A 22,214-nucleotide genomic window follows, 5' to 3' on the forward strand; every position below is an offset into this window, starting at 1 on the left:
ACCTCCCCTTTTCATGTCTTCAACTGTCCTGTCAAAAATAAATACCCAGAAAAGAATCTTAAAAAAAATGTCAAGATTAATAGCAGCAGAGTTAACAATGGACACCAGACTGTTGATGTGATTAAATAATCCCATAAGATATTATATAGAATACGATGCAGACATCAAAACGTGTTGACATAATATAGTATTATAAGCTAAATTAAGATGGCATTGGATATAAGATATTTCATAAGGCATAATGTGTAGTACAGCAATATAACATAGGATGGAATAGAATAGAGCATCAAATATAAAAGTATACTATAAGCATAATGTATTGTAATACATTAAGTGTAATATAGTAAGTGTACTATTTTTTGTAGCAATGTAAACATAATGGTTATGCAATCCAGTGGTCCAGCAGAGAAACAATGGAGTGGGAGAGTAATGTGGCTACTAGCAGCTACATGGTGTGCATGGTCTCCAATAATAATATATATAAAAGAAACACGATGGGTATTTTTCAGCCTTTATTGTGATAGGAAAGCGAAAGAAAATGGGAGAGAGAGGGGGGAACAATATGCAGGAAAGGGCCACAGGTCAGAGTCTCTGTCTATACCAACTGAACTAACCGGGTGCCTTCTTTTTCTTTTAATCAGTATATATATATATATATATATATATATATATATATATATATATAGTTTTAGAGGATTATGCCAGGGAATGTGGCAAGCTGGTTGAAGAATGCAGATGGGTGAAGAAGAAGGCCAGATTACAGTTGTCATCTGAGGGGCATGCGACAGCAAGGCGGACCATAAGACTTTGAGCCGTTAAATGTTAGGTCTTGAAATTATGGCGTTAACTGCAACTCTTTGGCAAAAATCTGGGTGCACTTAAATTTTGTGCTGGTGCACCTACATTTAAAAGTTTGGCGCACCATTGCAACCAATGCAAAAAGTTAGTCCGGAGGCCTGATTCAGAGCAGCAGGATTGACATAACATACTACATGTTTAATTAAATGGAGGAGCAATCAAACACACCATGTTCTAAAATGCATCCACAGCCCATCCACAATATAAAGCCTTGGGTGAACAGTTTGAAAGTAGAACTCTGGTGTCAGTAATGTAAATGCATTAATAGAGCATGGATGGGTTTATTGCTGGTCAATGCATGAGTATATGTGCTTCTTTAGCCAGTATTAACTGTTTTCACACGCTTTTGAAACAGATCCTCTCCTGGTTCGTCAGCCTGCGTCATTGCAGCTCCAAAGCAGCCATGACAATCAAAGAGACAGATGACGTCATCTTCAACACTTTCTGCTCCTTGTCTGCTGAAGAGTGGTACAGCTTCTCACTTCTGATGGCTCGCCATCTCAACATGGAGAAAGTCATTTACAGAGTAAGGCTGAATTCAAGACATGGTACACTTTTTATATTTGTAAAAAATAGAAATGAGAATGCGATGATTGCACATTCTTCTGTAATGGCCGAAAAAACTTGTTTCTGTTCTGGCAGTCACAATACAAGTTTGATGCTCCAGTGTGTTTATTTGAGGAAAATGTAAGAAAGAGAGACATGTTTTTGTACAAGAAAATGTTCACTAGACAAGGCACTTCCTCCCTCAGACATTTAAAAACTATGTTTAATAACGTTTTTTTTCTATTTGATCTCAGAAAACTGCCTATCCCCAAAACAAATTTACTTACCCAGATACCCAGCACAGGATCATTAAATATGCCTCTTTTCTTTTTCAAGTGCAGCTTGTACTCTGTTTAATCAAAAAAAGGTAATTTTGGTTATTTTAATTCTTGGTTTTATTTATTACATTATGGTGTCCTAATCAGTGTTTTTTGATTCTGATTAAAATCCCAAAACCTATAAATTAAAGACCAGCACTTGCCACATGTAAAGACTAGAGAAGAAAAAAAAAGAGCAGTCACAGTGAGGATGTTAAACAACATACACATGTATGAATGGTGTCTCCTGTCTTTTAGATGGTGTTGCCTGAAGAAATTCAGAGCCTGGTGGGAGTTTTGCTCAACATGGCTGAGGCTATAACCAACACGATGACCAAGATTCTTCCTGCTGTTAGTCAACTTCAAACCTACATGCTCTCCATCCAAGATCGCAACCTGGTGGCCAACAACGAGTTCAACGAAGTAAAGTCTTAGTTCTTGCACAGTCACTTATCAGTCACCCACAATATATTCATATGTGGGTTTATGTTTGAAAGAGAGGAATGCAGTTTCAGTGATTAAAACATCCCTGTGGCCATACTGCATACCCAAAACTTGTGCAGGCACCATTGATTTCTTCTTAGCCGAGGCTTATTTTAAATGGATTTCAGATTTGTATTCCCATTTGCATGAAAAATATTCAATTTTGAATACATGACTATCATACAGTATTAACAGTTTTGATTTCTGTTTTGCCCCAGATGGTGAGAGGACAGAGAGCCAGCATCTCTACCAAAGCTACATTTGTCACCCTCTCTCGAGCATTGTGCAGTAAAGGTATGCTGGCTCTGCTTGGAATCTCCAAACTCCCCGTCATGCCAGAGTCAAATGCCTCCTTTTCCAACAACCGCCAGAGGGAGGAGATGATTGAGAGGTTCAAGATTCCACAAAATGCCAGTATGTTGGGAGTGGGAAAGATTTGGGGCTTTGGCAAACTGAATTTTATTGTCAATGTCAATGCATTCACCATTCTTAAGTGGATACTGTGTGGTCTTGGTATTCAGTTTTTCTCATGGGATTCCTTTGCAATCAAAAGCTTTTATACTCAGTATTGTCTTAATAAAATATATAGATAGTAAAAAATAAGTACATGTACTGTATGCACATACATTTTCCTGACTTTATGAAGTAATGTTTTTATTTGTGTTCTTCGCCTAAATCACACAGTTGGCCGTTACAGACTGAATTATCCCACCCATCTAAATTGAATTTGGAGATGGGTAGAGACTTTTCTGCTTGCAGAAAGTAGAAATTTAAAACCCTGGCTGTTCTAAGGAATTCTGAAGCCACCAATAATGGCTAAACATTTTTACCACTTTTGCTACCAAAACACATTGGAATGGTGTTCTGTTTGCTCACTTTACAAGATTACATAATGTTTCTTATCATCAGCTGATCCCATTAAAAGACCAACACTAATGTTAATTTATTCTACCATCAAGTATTGTTGGAACTACATATTTGTGAACATTTAAAAGATTATACAGTAGTCAGGAATGACCCACACATTATTGTTCTTTCATTGAATTTGTTGACAATAGCAAAATGATCAAATAGCATCAGCATTGTCTTTAAAGCTAAAAAAAATTATCCTCAAACTGTCTTAATAACTTCACAAAGAAGCAGATATCAAACTTAACCATTGGACAATTTAAACATTTACCCTTTTGAACACTGTATGTAAAATTGTCCTCCCCTCTTCTTTCCTTGTGCAGGTCCCTTCTGTATGGACATGTACCTGGACATGGTCAATACCACAGGAGGAGCCATCGCTTGGGCCTTCCTCAAACCCATGCTGATGGGACACATTCTGTATACCCCTGACACACCTGTCACCAGGGCTATAATGGAGAAGGTATGTAGTACATACTCAAACATGTCACAGCCAGCTTGTCTCTGGGTGTGCAACCGCAAGACCTTTATAAACTGAATGTTCTATATCCTCCCAAAGCCCTCATCTGACTTTGTCACGCTTTTGCAAAAGGTTTTTGTCACTTCTACTTCTTCTAAGTGATTGTCACCTGTGTAGTCTTAACGCAACCTTGACTGGCATGTAGTAAACAAGAAATACAGTGTGGAGGTATACACATATTTGTACAATATGCACCGCTATCTTCTACTTTAACCAGACACACACAAACACACAAGACAGTATGAAATCTTACTGATACCCAGCCATTCCACATGTTCTACTTGTACTTGTTCTCTCAATGTCTAGGCCAATGCCACCCTGCAGGAGTTTGCAAATCTGAGAAAGTACTCCAAGGAATGGATCACGTCCTCCAACTACGTTGTAAAGTCGGCCCAAATACTCAGCAACACGTTACCAATGCTGCAGGTATGAAAACACACAACTATATCCTGTATATCTAATTAGTCATGCTGGCTCACTGTGTTGCTGGCTGAAATTCTGGAGATAAACTTTGCAGTGCTCTGCGACGAGTTTCAGCAGCCGAATCTTGATGTTGTGCATCGTCTCTTCCGCTCTCTCTCCCCTTCTGTCAGAATTCCCTCAGCAATTCCTTTGTTGTGAGTTTCATTGAGATGCAGACAGACATCAATGTCGGCACACTGAAGGAGACGCTCAGCAACTTCTGTAAGTGAGCATTTGAAGGTCTTATTTTGTAAGCTGCAGACACCAGGCTTACCTTTATATTTCTACTTCACTTATTGCCTGTAAAATAGACATGCTATTAGAAAATAGGACTCCTTAGGTTTACAGGAAGCGTTGCACTCATTTCAACATGCATTTCTTGGGGCTTCTCTCCGTGATGTGATTATGAATGTCAGTCATTTTTTTTCCTCAAGGGATGACTTTGACGTACAGGTATTGAATTTGATTGCATTATATTGTCAGACCATATTTCTATCCTAGTTAACATACAACAACAGGGCATGCCACGGAGTTTCTTTTAACCCTGTTGGTAAATGTCTAAATGTCTTTTTCTTTTCCAAAGCTAACATGACCGTCATGCTGGCAAACAACAAACACGTACTGGATCAGATCACCATCTTGTCCACACTGATGGTAAACCTCTCCTCCTGTATCAAGTTTGACCGTTACCGTGGCTACAACTCTGCTGATGAGCTCAATACTGCAGCTCAGGACCTTGCCAAAAACCGTGATCTGTACGCAAGTGAGTAAAAATAGGGTATAATGCAGATGTTTTTTATGTAAAAAGAGCAAACTCATTGTGTACTTCAGGTTCATTTCTGACGAATGCATCAACGACCTGCCCTGATTTTGGGTATTGATTCATCTTCCCACTAAATGCTACACTTTTTCTTGAATTCTGTCTGTGGTAAAACTTGTGAGTAAGATTTCATTCTGCAAGGTTTCATGTGTGTAAGCCCAGCCTGTGACAGAGGTTGGCAGCCTCAAAGGTACATCCACCTCATCAAACAAATACTCATTTACAGTATCGTAAGCTACAGTGCTTCCTTTAACGGGTTCTTCTCTGTTGATAATGCATTGAGATGAGAAGCCTTACAGGAGATCTGACTCTGCAACAGTTCATCTAGGACTAGGCACATGAGTGCCAGTCTGTTCTTTTAATGTTGTCATTAAGTTTAAAGTGTGTGCAGTGAGGTGGTGCCATCTGTCTTTTTAAGGTGTCATCTTCAAGCTTCCCAAAGACAAGGACTCATCCAAGAATCGTCAGGCCAGGTCTTCCCCCTCTACATTCTCGCTACCTCCCAAAGTCAGCTACACTATCCGCATGCACATGGACAACGTCATGCGAACAGACAAAGTTCGGGACGCCTATTTCATGAAAGACAACTACATCTCGGGTGGTCGGAGAATGCGCTACAACCGGGGCTTTATCTACCTGCAGGAAAACATTGATCGCGCTATCATTGAGACCCAGACTGGACAGAGAATCATGGAGCCAGCCGTCCAGCTGCAGCCATTCCCCTATCCTTGCCACCCCCGGGATGAGTGAGTTCCCTAAATACATGGATGCACACTCACATTATTACATGTACTGAACATGCAAACACACACACACACACGTGCTGTATGAACTAGCTCCCGTATGGATGCATGCATTATGAAAGGATCCATGATGTCTCTGAGGGGAAGTACAGGCATTGATGTGGAATAATGCATCCTGTCTCATTATTTATTTGCCACATGGGACTGGCAGTGAGTAGACATTCATAGAGACTCTTCGCATTATAATTGGCTCTGCACCATGTGCATGAATATTCTCTATTATTGCACATCTGATTTTGAAGGTCATACACTCAAAGACCCTCGAGGCTCTTGAGGAACACCACCCATCTCTATATATACACTTCAAAACAATGGCTTGGCATTGACTTGTGCTTCGATACACTTACTTGCTTTCAATAAATCATCCTTGACCATAATGCCTGTTGTTGCCCTCAAGTGCTGATACCTCATCTAAGAAGCACCAGCGGACCAGTCTCTGGCTGCGCTCTGACCAACTATAAGATATGATAAACCTTGCCTCTCTGTTGTTCTTATTTGTAACTTAGCAACACAATTTCTGACATGAGCTGTGAAATAATGCTGGGTAGTATAAAAGACAGCAGCAGTAAATAATAAAAGGATCATAACACGGCCGTCAAAAAATCCCCAAACCCTCCATTGATATTGCTCTTCCACTCTGCATCTCTGTCTCTCTGTCAAGCCAGTGACTGAATAATAGACCTTTTTTAATCTGCTGTTGTTGACAGTGATTGGATGTTAGGTTTTCTAGAAATTTGACTGACAGTTGGCATCTCTGTATTCCCCAGGTACCTGGAGGCCATCTCTTTTGTCTTCCCAATCATGATGATGATAGCCTGGGTGCTGTTTGTTGCTGATTTTGTAAAGAAACTGGTGCATGAGAGGGAGCTAAGGTTGCACGAGGTAGTGTTTTTTTTCTATTTGGAAAATTAAATCTGTCGCTGTATTTTTGCATTAAACACTGATTTCTTTGTAAGATGCCCTGTGATGACACTGACAATTTCTTTTTGTCTTTCTTCTTTTTTTTTAAAGAACACTCAAATTCATTGTCAAATACAAATTATTTCTAGATAAAGCATTCCTTTGAACACAACATTTCTGTCCTCACATTCTCGTGCATTTGTTGCTGTTCTTGTTTCTCCCACAGTACATGAAAATGATGGGAGTCAACCCACTCAGCCACTTCTTTGCCTGGTTCCTGGAATGCGCCGCATACTTGGTGGTGACCATCTTCATCCTCACGCTGGTGCTGAAGTACGGTGGCATTCTGCCCAACAGTGACGGCTTCATCCTTTTCTTGTACCTCTGCAACTATGGTTTAAGCATCCTGTCCTTCAGTTACCTGGTCAGCTCCTTCTTTGACAAGACCTACATTGCCGGCCTGAGTGGCAGCCTCCTTTACATCCTCTGCTTCTTCCCCTTCATTGTGGTTGTGGCCCTGGAGACGAATCTCACCTTTTCCCAGAAGAGCGCCCTGGTAAGGAACTGCTGAACCTCCTCTGTCAGGACTTTAACTAGTATTAGTACTGTGATATGTGTAATAACCTAAAAAGCCAAAATTGCTCTGGAAGATTCCCAATTGAATGCAAGAATAAGGAACACAGTGGAAGTTATTTCATTTAATTTTATTCCAAAATGTTATTCACTCTATCAATTGTAGAAGAATAATTTTACCAACATTGTGATTCAGAAGATATCAATGCAGCCTCAAAAAGTCAATTGCGTCATGACATAATCAAAGTAAACAGCAGATTTTACCTCCAGTTGTTGTCTATTGAGGTTGAGGTTTTATCAACATTTTTCATTTTGACATACGAGAAGCAATGTTAGCGGAGGGCAAACTGACAGTTAAAAACAGCTTCTGTTTGCATTGCACACTTTTCATGCCTTTTTCTGCTGATATACAGTACATTGTGCAAAAGTACCTAATACATGCTTTATTTTTCATTTTTTATTTTTGTACTTGCTGTCTAATATTCATCAGAGGTCAGACACAACATCACTGCGAACATCTAAAGCCTTGTTTGAACAAAAGTTTTTAGTACGTTGAGCAAGTAAAGACAAAAAAGAGAAAGGCGTTTGAAGAATATACTATACAAAGTTGTAAAAGTTGAGGAACTATAGAAACTTTTTGTCAAAATACAGTAGATACAGTTTTTGATGTTATCTTTTTGCTGCTTCTGTTTCTGTACCCTGTCTAATTTGTCTCTCATTTTTCCAACAGAGTTTGTTTTCCCCGACCTGTTTCAGCTATGCCAGTCAATACATCTCTCGGTACGAGTCCCAAGGAGAAGGTACTGTATATACATGTATACATTTGACTTGTATCAAACAAGATCACTTTGACATATAAGCTACTTTAGTCAGTGGGAAGCAAATGTAAATCTTCTGTTGGCTTCTTTAGGCATTCATTGGAGCAACTCATACATCTCGCCCATTGCTGGAGACATGGCTTCGTTCGGGTGGCTGTGCTGGCTAATGCTCATTGACTCGATCCTCTACTTCCTCATCGGGGGTTACATCCGCATGGTCTTCCCAGGTAAACAAAAAAAATCAGGTCTCAACTCCAGCAGATTGATCTTAATTCGGGGAGTCCAGATTCTATCTGATCTGAGACATATATTGTTAATTTGCTGTGTTAATAAATGTGTGAAGAGCTAAATAGCTCTTCTCGTGTATCTGGAAGGGTTAAATCTGATCTTATAGTTGGTCTTTATTGAATTTAGAACATTGTCTTTAAATGGTGTATCATGTAATAATGAGATATGTTGGGTTCTTTTTTACCCTTCAGGAAACTACGGCATTTCTGCCCCTTGGTACTTCCTTTTCAAAGCCTCCTTCTGGGCTGACCTGTGCTGTTGTGTGAAGTCGAACATTAAGATGGGCAGAGGACTCCTCTTCACCAACATCATGCAGAAAAACCAGCCTGTCTTCACAGATGACAAGGGAAAAGGTACAGGGGGAAAAATGACATTGTACTATCTTGCGGCAGATAACAATAAGCAATGCTGTCTCCTCAGGTGTTGTGCTTTGAAGCAAGAACATGATGTCTTTCCTTTCATGTCATTTTTTTTTTAACCTTGGCACCTCACTACATTTATATCCGTCCCTCACTGTTCATTTAATTCCTGTCCCCTGTAAGTTTGATTTACAGGTTTCCTATGTTTCCATGTTTCTCTCAGGTCAGAGCACTCTTTCCTCTCAAGCCGGGGAGGATTTCTCAAATCTACCAGTGGGCGTTGCCCTCCATGGTCTCAGCAAGATCTATGGCGACCAAGTAGCTATTCAAAACCTTAACCTTTCCTTCTACGAGGGCCAAATCACCTCACTGCTTGGTCACAATGGAGCCGGCAAGACCACCACCATGTATGTTTGGCACAATCTTTCTTCATTTTTACTGTATCAGCATATCGTTAGATGAATACAAATGCATTTTGACCAATTTATATACTGTATGAGGTGTCTTTACCATTTGATTTGTTCATCCCTTAATCAGAGTCTGCCGCTGACAGGGAGATTGTTTTGTCCAAATCTAGCACAGCAAATGCACCATGGTAGAGATTAGCCTGACACGTCTTCACCAACTGAAGCACTTACATTTACATTTTAAATTTGACTAATTCTGCTGATGCTCTTATCCAAAGCAACACACAATGAGGGCATCAGCAGAATAAAGGTCATTTAATGGTTGTGCAGAGGCTCCATGCATAGTTTTTTGCCGTAGCCTACGTTAGTGGCCTGATGTTTATACGTGTGCGCTGGTGTGTGCATTGAGCCGGCACGTGTGCGTGTGTCGGTGTGTGTGGGTAGTGGGTGATAGAGCGAGGGAGAAGTGAGAGAGTGATGGAGATTAGTTTCGAAGCGAGTACTGACTCTAGAGTCATCGTGAGAGAAACAAAGTGTCTCCCCTATGTTTTCCAACCAAGGTAGGAAATCTGTAGCAGGAAAAGTTAACCCTCTCCTTGATTTCATGTTGTTTATGGAGAAGGAGAAGCAGGAAATGTGTCAGAGGCAATGCGACACTACCAAGCCATAGCCAAGCGACGTGTGTCGCTGTGACGTGTGGTTACATTTTTCGACAGGTGAACATTAGGCTATGGCGTAGGGTCCGGTATAGAGGCAGAGGGGTCTGCGGGGTTACGCCGTTGATGAAAACGCACAACCATATAACGGCCTTCAGATTTAACAGTGTTTAAAACAACCTAAACCAAGAATGGCTTTCGTGTTCTATAATGCTCATTGCACCAACAAATCATAATTTAACTTTAAGTACTGGGGGAAGAGATAGCTAGTGGGGCAAAAATAAAAGGTACGACAATGAGCTAAAGCAATTAATAAACTGTCTGACAATATATTTGTATTAAATGCTTATCCTAAAACTTGAAATAGCAACAAAAAAACAGAATTAACAAATGTTCACGCTTTGGGCTTAGGTCTCTCCTGACTGGCCTTTTCTCCCCATCTTCGGGCACCATCGAGGTGTACGGCAGAGACATGCAAACCAACATCGAGGATGTTCGGAGAGAGCTAGGAGTGTGCATGCAATATGATGTCCTCTTTGACCACATGACCACCAAGGAGCACCTACTGCTATACGGACAGATCAAAGCCCCACACTGGTCATACAGGGAACTACTTGAACAAGTCCGCACGTGAGTGATCAATCATCCATTACAGGAAGCATGCTCAATATCATAATGGACTCAGTCATAATGCTTTCTCATGTTTAAAGATGATGTCAGGGGTTATGAGTGATGTAGCAGTGCCATTGGATATATTTTATAATCTGTTTTGTTAAAAGACTTCATGAAAAGGTCTCTATAGTTTAGCCAATTACATATTCCTCCAATAAAAAGTAAATATGCCAGTTTTACGGTGAATAGTAGCCAGTGCTTTACACCAGTAACTGGTTAAACAGGGAACCTTTTAAAAGAATAAAGATGTATCGAACACTTGATGGAAGAATTCTAAACTGTGTTAAGGACAAAGTAATTATTCAGTGTGCCGATGTGCTGCAATAGCAGCAATTGGCACACTGACTATTATCCACCATACTTAGTATTATTCTGCCACATTTTTGTCCAGCTACTAGTCACGAAGCGTTGCCAACACATGCACATACAATAATGTAAATCACAACGTGTGTAATGACCGGGGATGTTGCACTATCATTTGAATAAGACATTTGCCACGCAGTCTTCTCAAAATCAGCAACAACAAAAAAAACGCAGCAAAATGTACCACCTAATATCACTAAAAACAACTCCCCTTTGGTGCCATACTGTATTTCCATACTTTAATGTAGAAACATAATTAAAAGTTTACACCAAAGACAATATTTTGGCCTTTATTGGGGAGAATGTGCATTCCAATACCAAACACGGTTACTACCAAATCACAGTTTATGTATTGTCCAGTATAAGACCGTTTCAGATAGTTTGTGCGGGTCGCAGACAACTATGGAGTCCACCGCACTTGAACCTTTGGCTCTGTTCATACCAACTGCCGATAGAAGGAACGAAAAAATAAATTCTGGGAGGATGCAGACGGTTCCTTGTTTGTTACCTGCCCTATGTCGCATGTATTTGAAAACACAAACAAAAAAACCACATCAATGCATTCACCAGACTTTTATCTCTCTTGTGATGCTAATATTTTTGCCGTTTGGACCCACATTTTTGAATTACAGAACAAACTTAAGAGGCATAATTATCATTAAATGGATAGGTTTAACCCATTAAAGATACTGTCTCCCCTCGTTCCTCTACTCCCTTACTGCAAAAATCACCATAGCAACAATGTCTGACACACCCACCTCCTATCATGGAGACTCTTTACTCTAGGCCATGTTGTCCTCTCTTTTCATGACGTGTCAAACAGCAGATTTACTGTTAGCCAGTGTTATTTGGATGTGCACCGAGTAGTAGGCACACTGTCAAAATTTCTTGCAGAATTTTCTAGTTACACTTGTTGTTCTTATAATTTTTGCCCCCACTTTAGCATCTGAAGAGCTGTGAAATGTATCAGACACTTTTACAGCCATTGAAAGCAGGATGAGAACAATGTTGTTCTCTGTGCATGCTAGGACATTTTCCACAAGGATTTTATCATGTTTTATTTATCTGCCTTTTGCATCCTCATGGATAAGCTTACATGGGCAAGCATTGGAAAATATGTCGTCATTCTGTGGCATCAGTGAGCTATTGGTTGAACCCCCAATTGCATCATGAGATTAGTTCTGGAGGGTTTCTGCATGACAAGAGGAGCAGTAATAAGCCTGAACTTAAAGGCAAGAAAGTGTACCTCCCCATTGGTTTCTGTAGTTCAGAAACCGCTGCTGAGTAACTGATTGAAGTATAACTCAGAAACTGGGTTGTAATGCACAGGAAAAGTATGTCAACATACTGTATGTTCAATGTTATATGCTTTTCATTGTCTCCCCTACCAGGATTCTAGAGGAGACAGGCATGTACTCTCACAGACACAAGCGGGTGGGAAACCTGTCAGGAGGCATGAAGCGCAAGCTGTCAATCTCCATTGCCTTCATAGGGGGCTCTCGCTTGGTGGTTCTGGATGAACCCACCACAGGAGTCGATCCCTGCTCTAGGCGCAACATCTGGGACATTGTTACCCAGCACAAGAAACGTGAGCCTCTCCGACACACATACACACACACATACCTTTCAGTTATTTTCACAAACTCCCTATTGAACTGCAAGCTAAATCTACTGCTATTATTGTTACTACTAATAACAATGATGATAATGAGAAGAGGAACAGGGCCAAATAGCAGAAGAAGAAGACAGAACAGAACAAAACAAGCAAAGTATTCTCCCTTTACATGTCATGTGGGGTCCCTCAAGGCTACATACTTGGCCTGAAATTGTCTGCCTGTCTGTCTGTCTGTGCAACTTTAATGCCTTAATTTCTTATCACCTCAGTACTACAATTTATTATGTACTTGCCTCAATGATGAGGTAATTACCATCTACAGTTGTTGTTGTGCATAATGTAACAGCAAGGCTTCTGACAAACACTAGACACAGACAACCTATCACACCAGCCCTGGATGAATCACATTAATTCCTGATTTGTTTTAGACTTACATATTCAGATGTTCTTGATTACGTTTTAAGCCCCTCCATGGTTTGGCCATGCTACTTGATTTTTAATTTACTTGATGATTTTGTAACTCCTTATTCTGCACCAAGACCCCAAACCAAATGTTCAGGCATCAGGTCGAATTAGCTGTGAGCCTGTGTTACATTTTAAAAAGCTTTTAAAAACCTGCCTGTATTGGCTGGGATTTTTATGACATAACAGTGGTTTATGTTTTCCTTTTACGTTTTGTTCTATTTTTGCCAAACTTCTTGTTGCGTTGTATGTGCACCTGCAAAGCACCTTGTAACTCTGGATTTTAAAGGTGGTATAGAATTAAAGTTGGTTTACTTACTTATTTAACACCCAATCAGTATGTAACATTAGAAGCTATTCAGTGTAAGGGGGTTCCATAAACCATGAAATGGTCTTTAATAGGTGCACAATAAATGTGTAATTAATCATGTTCATCCTATCAGACGAGGATGACTATTTAGCAGACCAATGCGCGTTTATTCTAAGTCTAGTCCTTGTACAAACATACTCAAATTCACATTCTGTAGTGCACTCACTCACATGGCACAGACAATCCAAGCTCTAGTGTTTTCCACCAAAGACACCTCCCCCTTGCAATTTCTTTTAAAAGGGAAGGGATGAGAAGAGTAGGAACCTGGATCCAACCCTGGAGGGCTTTTCCCTGCTCAGGCTTTTGCCTTTAAATTTAGCATGTAATAACCCAAAAGAGATCCATTATTATTTTCTTTAGGCTGTTTTAAGGGACTTGCAGCAGCAATGGCAAAGGAACTGCTAAATGGGATATAATTGTAGGTGTGGAAAAATATCCTCGGTAATTGGCCCTGTCTCAGATGTTAGTGAGATTTAGGTGCCAGGGGAATCTATTTCAAATTAAACTTTCTGCTTTGCTTGCTATTTGTGTGTTTGTTTCTCTGATGGTTTTATTTGCACAACACATTTTGAGTGTGACTTTGTCTTTGTGATGTCTGTTTTTTGGTTGTTTATTTAGATGTGTGTTGTTGCAAATGTGTATGTTTGCAGCTACACTTTAATAGCCAACGTGTATTCACAAAATAGGACATTAGGGAATGTAATTTTGCCAAAACACATCTAAATATGGCTTTCATTTTCTTTTTTCCCCCTTCTCAAAACCCTGGAACTCCTACCATAAACTCACTGTGTGCATTTCACTGACATTGAATCCCTGGATTTTCATGTTTCACATTTCTAAATATTCACATAATTCCCTTTAGCTTCCATTTGAGTTATAGTTATAGGTTAGGAAATTGTATAATATTGCATGCACAAATGATTCATATTGTTTTTTGTGTGTCATGTCAGAGCGCACCATCATCATGTCCACCCACCACCTGGATGAGGCCGAAGTACTGAGCGACCGTATCGCCTTCCTGGAGAGAGGAGGATTAAAATGCTGTGGATCCCCCTTCCACCTGAAAGACAAGCTGGGTCAGGGCTACAAACTCACTCTCACCAAGAAGGTATTCATCCTCACAAGCATCCAGCCCCCATGTTTGTGAAACAATTTGGGTCAAATAATACATGTTTACCTGGTGCTCCATGTTACCATCTTAGCATAAGTGAATGTTGAGGGATTGTACACCACAACCTCTATCTGTGAAGTGACATGTCTGAGACCTCTGATGCATTTTACTTTCTATTAATAACCGATCTTCGATAATGCACAGCCAGCTTAAATAGTTATATTTCCTAACACATCATTAAATAGATAGCTGGCCTGTTAATGTGTGAATACATTTTTGGTTTTGCTTCTGCCACATTGGACAACAGAGTTGCACACAGTACACATTGCAATTTTGTATCAGATATATTGAAAAAATTGCTAAAAAGGCTAAATTCAACCCAAATAATGCTCTGCTGACTGCTGCAAACTGGCTCATACTATTTAACCATATTATTTCTTCAACTGCTTCCATAATGTAGCAATTGAAAGCTCCTTTTTGACATCTATATTTTGGCCAAACCTAAGGTTTCCTTCAGTATTCGGTATTTTGGCTGTTTCTTACATCTGTTTCAGGCTGTATCAAACACATTCTCTATGTAGCAAAAGTAAGAAATCGATGATGTTTGCAGGCAGAGAACGGTAGAGAAAAACACATCCCAAAAAACAGAAAGAATAAAATATATATATTCTAGGCAGCTAATTTGGAGCTGGTTGTAGTAAACCTGTGTAATTGTGCAAAAAAGCATGTCATAATCTATTCCTGCTTTTCTATCTGCAAATGCAGAACCTAGAATCTGAGAAGATAGACAATGCTGAACTGAAGGCCTTCATCCAAGCTCATGTACCGGAAGCACGACTAAAGGATGCCCAGGGAGGTGACCTGGTCTACTCACTGCCCCCCTTTACCTCATCCAACACCTCCTCATACCGCTCCCTCCTGACCGCGTTGGACGCCAACCTGGACGCCCTGCAGTTGGGGGGCTATGGCATCTCTGACACCACCCTAGAGGAGGTAAGATTATCTCATACGCACCTACACACAAAAACACAGGTTTACAGTAAAGAAAGTGGAGAAAAAGACAGGCTCAACTGGTAATGTACATTTGAATTTTCCCTGTGTTAAAACATGCTATTGCTCATAAACTTGATCATAATGACATAATATGCATAATCTTATTCAGTGCATTTTATTGATATGCTTTTTGACATACAGTACATATATGCTAATGTTTTGTTTTTATGTGTGTAGGTGTTCCTCCATCTGACTGACAGAGAAGCTGGGGCGGAGGATGGCCTCCTGTCTATCTCAGAGACAGTTTCCGACACTGATTCCATTGACAGCTTCCCTTCAGACCCCAATGGAAGCATCTCAAGTTTTGATGACAAGATCAGTGAGTAAAAGGAAAACTTTGCATCATGTTTATATAATTCTTATTGTAGCATTTGTGTAATGACTGCTATTTGTCCAGTGACATCAACTGCAGTGTTTATTTTGGTCACCAGTATGCTGAAACATTCCTTATTTTAGCTTTTCAAACTTAACCTCAAAATATTTGAAGAATTCTTACTCAGATGACCTAGTTTGGGAACTTCTACATTTTGATGGATTGCACTGCCATTTTTTGTGTTATAATCTACCTGTTAACCTTCAGCTTAGTGTGCCCTCGAGAGAAAAAGCAGTCATCATTAAGCAGGCATCATTAAGGCTGTAAGATAGTAAGTGGGTTAGTAAAAAAAAAAAGATAAGATCCTGTCTCCATGTTCCAGAGCTTACCGGTTCATCCGTGGTGAGCGGCATGGCCCTGGCCTGGCAGCAGATGGCCGCCATACTGATCAAGAGGTTCCACCACAGCCGCAGAGACTGGAAGGGCCTGATCGCCCAGATCCTACTTCCTGTTCTGTTCATGGTGTTTGCTATGGGCCTGGGTTCCATCAGGAGCGACCTGAGGCACTATCCTGAGCTGGAGCTCAGTCCTGCACTTTACAACTTGGGACCAAGCTATTCTTTCTTCAGGTAGGTCCCCTTGGCAAAACACTGGGAGGGGAGACCACATAAGAAAACAAGGCTAATCAGGGGGATTTGACACCTAGAATGTTTGGAGCAGTTCAATCAAACTCTGAAGCTTTGCTCTTTTAGTTTAATTAATTTGGCAAGGTCAGATCAATGCTAATGAGACTCAAGTGGCAACAATTAATCACACCAAAACACCAGAAAAGCTAAATTTTTGACATAAAATGTCTGAGCAATTTCAGGAAACTACTCCAAACATTTTAATGTATATTTAGCTGTGTCTATCTTGAGTATTATCTCTGTCATTCTGTGAGTTACTTGGTCAGTGGCAAAGCTTGCAGGATGTTGTACTGTGGTGCCATGTTTTGGTGTTTACAAAAATTATACTGCTTGGCCGGAGAGACACATCATAGTAAAAGATTACATTTTGAAACACAGAGCCACTAACTGCAATCTTCCTGCAACTTCAAAAAAAATGGTGTGATGTTTTGTCATTTCTGGGGATCACATGTCTTACTTGTTATCAAAAGATCTTGAAGCTGCAGTTTGTTGAAGGGCAAACTAACCTCAAGGTGAAGAGTGAGTAAGAACGAGAGGGAAAGAAATAATTGTGATGAAGGCAGATGAAATGCAAGATCAAAGTGAGAGAAATTAAGAGTGTCAGTAGGTTGCAAGATGTCTTCATTCTCAGAAGTGCTGTTGTTTGATCAAGGGGATATGTAGCAAGGGAGAAAATGCTGAGTTGCCAAGCTGTATCAAAGATGGCATGGACACTCTCCCCAGTCCTCTTCAGCTTTATATCCAAAAGACATTGAAAGTTTATATATATATATATATATATATATATATATATATATATATATATATATATATATATATATATATATATATATACACACACACATACAGTTTTAATGCAATCAATGAAAGGTTTATGGGTTTTTGGGAAGGTAATAGGTAGTGGTCTTCACTTGTTATGAACTTTCTCAGAGCAGAGTTTTTTAGACTTCCCTCTATGAACAATACAAATGTAATGATCTGAATGTTATAAGTTATAATGCTTCTATGTATATTAAAAGCAGGGGAAGGCTCAAATAAAAGAAGTCCACTTAAATGTAAAGTGGTGAATAAAATGTCATCACTTTATACATGACAATGTGATTAAGTAGATTTTACTTAAACCTGCTTTTCTACTAGGAAACCTTGATGAATGCCAAACTTGAAACCTCAGCCACCAAGATTGATTTCAATAAATCAATAATGACCAAACCTCTCTGCTATGTTAAAGCCTTATGAAACAATTATTTTATTTCATTATTCTTGTAATTATGGTGTTGTTCACTAAAATGTCTGTGTAACCTTTGAGTTGGTGCTGACTGTCTGTTTTTCTGACTCCATAGTAACCAAAATCCCAACTCCGCCCAGCTGATGGACACCATGTTGTCATTCCCTGGGATTGATAACGCCTGCCTCGACAAGTCCGATAACGCGTACGTAATCACACCTCAAATGCCAGCGGCAAATAATAAATTTGTCAGTGATACTCAAGATGAACTGGGTGCTCAGTTTTTCTATGAATTCTACCAGTTTCCGCATGTACAGTATTTTCATACTCATTGTCATTGTTGTCGTGCCTCCTCCTAAACCTTGTTTCATTTTACCAGTCTGCCTTTCTTTTAATTCCTGCCGCCCTCTCTCTTTCTCTCTCTACTCTCTGTCATGTCCCTCCTCTCTACTTTCCTGCCGCTAAGCTAAACTTATGTGGCTTAAAGCCTGCAGCAGGACTCTGCGATGCAAGAGCGTCATTTGTATTCCATAAACACCCTGTGTTTATAGGGGAGATGTTCCCCTACACAGGCACTCAAATCGATGTTGGCACTCATGAACCACACCTCAGAGGAATTTTAAAATGCTCTGCCAAAAAAAGGAAATAGAGGGAAGTAAAGTTCCTAGGGGGCAAAAGAGATTGCATGTTTTCCACATGATGTCCTATAACGTCAACATGACAATGACCAAAGGGTGCTGAGTGCTTTATTTACATGTATATTAAATATACTGTATGGTTCCTTGACTATGGTTATTGTTGTTGATCAAAGTAACAGGTGTGCATGTGATGTGCAAAGACAAGTTTATTGCAGTTTAATACAAATTGTGTCCAAACAAATGTCGCTAAAAACATTTGGCAGGAAACACAGTGAGGGGGAGTTCAACCCACACAAGCTAATTTCACACAATATGATATTACAGCACATATTTAACAGCTTTCAAAACAGCTTTCAACTGATTTCAGAGAAAGTATTTAGGTACTGGTCTCACAAAAGTCTGAGCAAGCTGTTCACACCCCCCGTATGAATGGTTGCTGATTTTGCCACCATATGTACACATGTTTTTAGTATTGATGCAGGCCATCACATTAGTTCAGTTTCATGATGTGTTGGTTCTAGGGATAGTCTTGTGTTATGACAACGCACTGCAGACACTGAGTCACCATTTCACTTTGTGAACGTTTCCTTTTAAGGGTTTGCACAACAAGCACAAACAACTGGAGTTCCAGTGGGAACAGCTCCAAAGCATATAGTGTCTGTAAATGCACCAGTAAGGAACAGGTGAGACTGAGAACAGTGTGTGTGTGTGTGTGTACAAGCACTTTTGTGTTCTCATGCATCTGTGTGTCTATCTGCACGTGATTGGATGAAAAAGACGTTTCTCTCTTCCCTACACTACAGATCTGTGATGTAGACACCTATCAGCCGCCCCATAAGACGATCCCTTCATCTCAAATTGTGTATAACCTGAGTGGCATCAATGTGGAAAACTACCTGGTGGCCACAGCAAATGACTTTATCAGGAACAGGTGAATGCAGCCAGTGTTTACATTTGAGATTTTATCCCATGCATTATTGATAGTTTTCTATAGTCTGATTGCTAATTAACACTCTGATTGCATACTATACTATAAAAAACAATGTTCCACTGTCCTTCTCAGTAACATTCAGAGCACTTGGTGTTGATTGATGTGTTTGTTTGTTTTTAGGTATGGAGGCTTTGATTTTGGCATGCCACTCCCTTCTGACTTTGAAATGGGCCTCACAGCGGTTCCCAAAAACCGTACTCTGTCTAAGGTAACGTTGTCTCCTTCCTGCTGCCTGCCTCGTTATCACTCTAATCGCTGTACTGATGAGTAGTCGAAAGTTAAAACATGAAATCCTATCCTAAAGTTGTTTGACTACAAGGCTTGCAGATGGAACTGCCTAATGGTGCCTTCTACACCATTAGTGTCATCCTAAATATGATTTACTGAAGCACTTTTTTAGTGCGACATGTTCCCAGATAATGTCTGCATTTATTGTGTTTTTAAAGCCTTGGTTTAAAAACAATGTAAAGCATATTATAGTGATGTAGTAGTGATCTATAGCAGTGCGAGTGATGGTTTCTATGTATGTCTGTGTATGTGTTTGCACTGGTTTAGGTCTGGTACAACCCAGAAGGCCAACACACAATGCCAGCATACTTAAACAGCCTCAACAACCTTATCCTACGTTCCAATCTTGCAGCAGACAAGGATCCACGTAAATATGGTAAGCTGGATTTGGTGGTGAAATAGATAAATGGCACAAGTAAAATGTAAAATTTAAGTGACAGACCAAAGTGCATGGTTTGAGATTTCAGTTATTGGTCTATCCATATTATATATGGTGTTATTGTCCTTTATTAACACAGACACACAACACTCCTAAGTTATTGTAAACAATAGTCTTGAAATGAGACCAGATGACTGGGACTGTGCAAAATGGATAAACAGTATTAGAAAAATTCTATATTTCCAGCAAAGTGCTACTGATTGAACACCCAGTGCCTTTTGTATACTTAATCTAAAGAGAGCTGTGAACTTTACTCGTAGTTCATTTCCCTGGATTAAAGCCAGAGGGTGCTGTGTGTCATTAGATTTACGTATGCAGTATGCATGGTGAACACTGATGAGTGCTGCTCACTGGTGAGCTATGCTCAATAGAAAGATGCTGATCTCAGTACTGACCATGTGCTTGCAGGCAGGAGTGCACACACACACACACACACACACACACACAATCACACACACACACACACACACAAAGAAGTACTCATAAAAATATGCGGAAGAACACACATGCACACATTCACCCACATTTCTTCCACACTGTATGTTAATAGTGCTTAAGGGTAGAGTGAATCTTACCTCCAGACTCTAGGGGTGAGGTTGCCATCGTGCCACTCTCGCAGGACTCTCGCAGAACTGCCTCCTGAGACAGATGTGCCATTACACTCCTGTCAACTGTCCACACTAGAGATTCTGATCACTCCCACCTAAAACAATGTTTTGAATGTCTGTCTGCCCCTTCCCTCAGACAAAATATACAGTCATTCAATTGTTTGATAATCCACCTTTTAGAGCTGAAAAGAAACCATAGTCCATACTTTTAAAAATAAAGGGTAAACAGCCTCAGCTTAAGGCAGTGGGAGCTAAACTGTTCTACAAATGTTATGGATCATCACCCATTACTCTAATTTAGTTGATGAATGTATTACTCAATTGACAGAAGAGAATCACTAGTTCCAGTCTTCAAATGTGAATGTATAATAGCATATTTCATATAGTTGGGTTTCGGACTGTGCATCAGACAAAATTAGTCATTTGATTGTGTCATTTCGGGCTCTGAGAAACCGATGGGGTGTTTCCTACTATATTTTCTACAATTTTAGACCAACCAATCTATTAAACAATCAATGAATATGCCCTTGAGCATGCCACTAAATCCCCAACCTGCTCAATGGCTGCTGTGCTTTGGGTTTACTCACACTCTCCTATCTCAGGAAATGTAAAAGCAGAGACATGTAGGGAAGAAGTTTATGTCTGTGATCATCTAGAACACCCTGAAAAAATGATGAAGAAAATTCAATTTCCTTTGTGTGCACTGGCAAATTAAATCATCTTTCACTGTATTTTTCAATTGACTGTGTCCCAGACTAAGAGAATATTATTGCTCATTTGGTTGCTGTGCTGAAAAATAGCCTGTATGCTTTTGTTTTTTCTATTGCTAACACAATACTCTGTTTCTTTTTATTACAGCCATTTCAGTTTCCAGTCACCCCTATTTTGGTCGGCCGGATGATGAAGATGCAGTGTAAGGACTGCACTTAAAATTCTTCCTTTTTGCTGAACTGACATGCAGTTTTAAATAAAAGGAAATGGCTGCACTTCCCAAAAAAGTATTATCAGCATTCTAAATGGTGAAAATATCCCAACATGAGTCAAGTTGTGATGAATATTCTTGGCTGTTGTTTGGCAGAGTCCAAGTTAAATAATTGAAGCATTCTACTTTTAAATTCTGGACATCAGAGTCAGGTGGACTCAGACCATGGAGGTACATGACAGCAGTATTTACCCATATTTGATTTTCTAAATGGATTTCCCTGAGCTTGCACTATTGATCAGAGTCCCAAGATAATGAGTGTTTACCCTGAAGGTGGCACAGAGGTGGATTGATTCTACCCCACTCCCTAAAATGAGTCTAGTTAAAACACCCGATCACAAACGGCGCTATGGGCTGGACTCAATGACAGTGCCGCTGCAAAATAGCCTCGGCAAGGAACTTGTTTTGGTGAAACACGTGTACGTTTAAAAATAGTTTTAGTCATGCAACATTAACCTCGGTTAGTCAGTTAGTCTAGCTGGTGGAATTTCCCGCGGCATCTGGACATCCCTGAAAATAAAGCGTCAATGATATAGACAATCGATCTGTCTGTGAATCTGGGAGGCGGAGCTTCTAAATGGTTGCATTTGTTGATTTCTTATATCAACAATCTTGGCGCAGCATCACTTAATGCACCTTTAAGCCTTTCACTAGCTATATCCCTGTGTTCACTGCCCTT

The 22,214-nt window shown here is 40.0% G+C and overlaps 1 protein-coding gene across 1 annotated transcript in view; it reads left to right on the plus strand.

Annotated features, from left to right (window-relative positions):
- Positions 1-22,214, plus strand: part of abca12 (ATP-binding cassette, sub-family A (ABC1), member 12) — a 65,716-nt gene that overhangs the window by 30,828 nt on the left and 12,674 nt on the right. Inside the window, exons 33-58 of the mRNA XM_034885265.1 lie at positions 1,214-1,384; positions 1,980-2,144; positions 2,423-2,618; positions 3,437-3,576; positions 3,940-4,059; positions 4,227-4,317; positions 4,679-4,858; positions 5,334-5,661; positions 6,486-6,600; positions 6,845-7,174; positions 7,922-7,991; positions 8,102-8,236; positions 8,489-8,650; positions 8,880-9,063; positions 10,131-10,349; positions 12,146-12,342; positions 14,152-14,309; positions 15,072-15,305; positions 15,543-15,684; positions 16,061-16,307; positions 17,705-17,794; positions 18,823-18,910; positions 19,031-19,158; positions 19,339-19,426; positions 19,774-19,882; positions 21,412-21,466. Of these exons, the coding sequence (XP_034741156.1) occupies positions 1,214-1,384; positions 1,980-2,144; positions 2,423-2,618; positions 3,437-3,576; positions 3,940-4,059; positions 4,227-4,317; positions 4,679-4,858; positions 5,334-5,661; positions 6,486-6,600; positions 6,845-7,174; positions 7,922-7,991; positions 8,102-8,236; positions 8,489-8,650; positions 8,880-9,063; positions 10,131-10,349; positions 12,146-12,342; positions 14,152-14,309; positions 15,072-15,305; positions 15,543-15,684; positions 16,061-16,307; positions 17,705-17,794; positions 18,823-18,910; positions 19,031-19,158; positions 19,339-19,426; positions 19,774-19,882; positions 21,412-21,466 (4,142 nt within the window). The remainder of the gene's footprint in view (positions 1-1,213; positions 1,385-1,979; positions 2,145-2,422; positions 2,619-3,436; positions 3,577-3,939; positions 4,060-4,226; positions 4,318-4,678; positions 4,859-5,333; positions 5,662-6,485; positions 6,601-6,844; positions 7,175-7,921; positions 7,992-8,101; positions 8,237-8,488; positions 8,651-8,879; positions 9,064-10,130; positions 10,350-12,145; positions 12,343-14,151; positions 14,310-15,071; positions 15,306-15,542; positions 15,685-16,060; positions 16,308-17,704; positions 17,795-18,822; positions 18,911-19,030; positions 19,159-19,338; positions 19,427-19,773; positions 19,883-21,411; positions 21,467-22,214) is intronic.

This window comes from Etheostoma cragini, chromosome 11 (assembly GCF_013103735.1).
Source record: "Etheostoma cragini isolate CJK2018 chromosome 11, CSU_Ecrag_1.0, whole genome shotgun sequence".
Lineage (NCBI taxonomy): Eukaryota > Metazoa > Chordata > Actinopteri > Perciformes > Percidae > Etheostoma > Etheostoma cragini.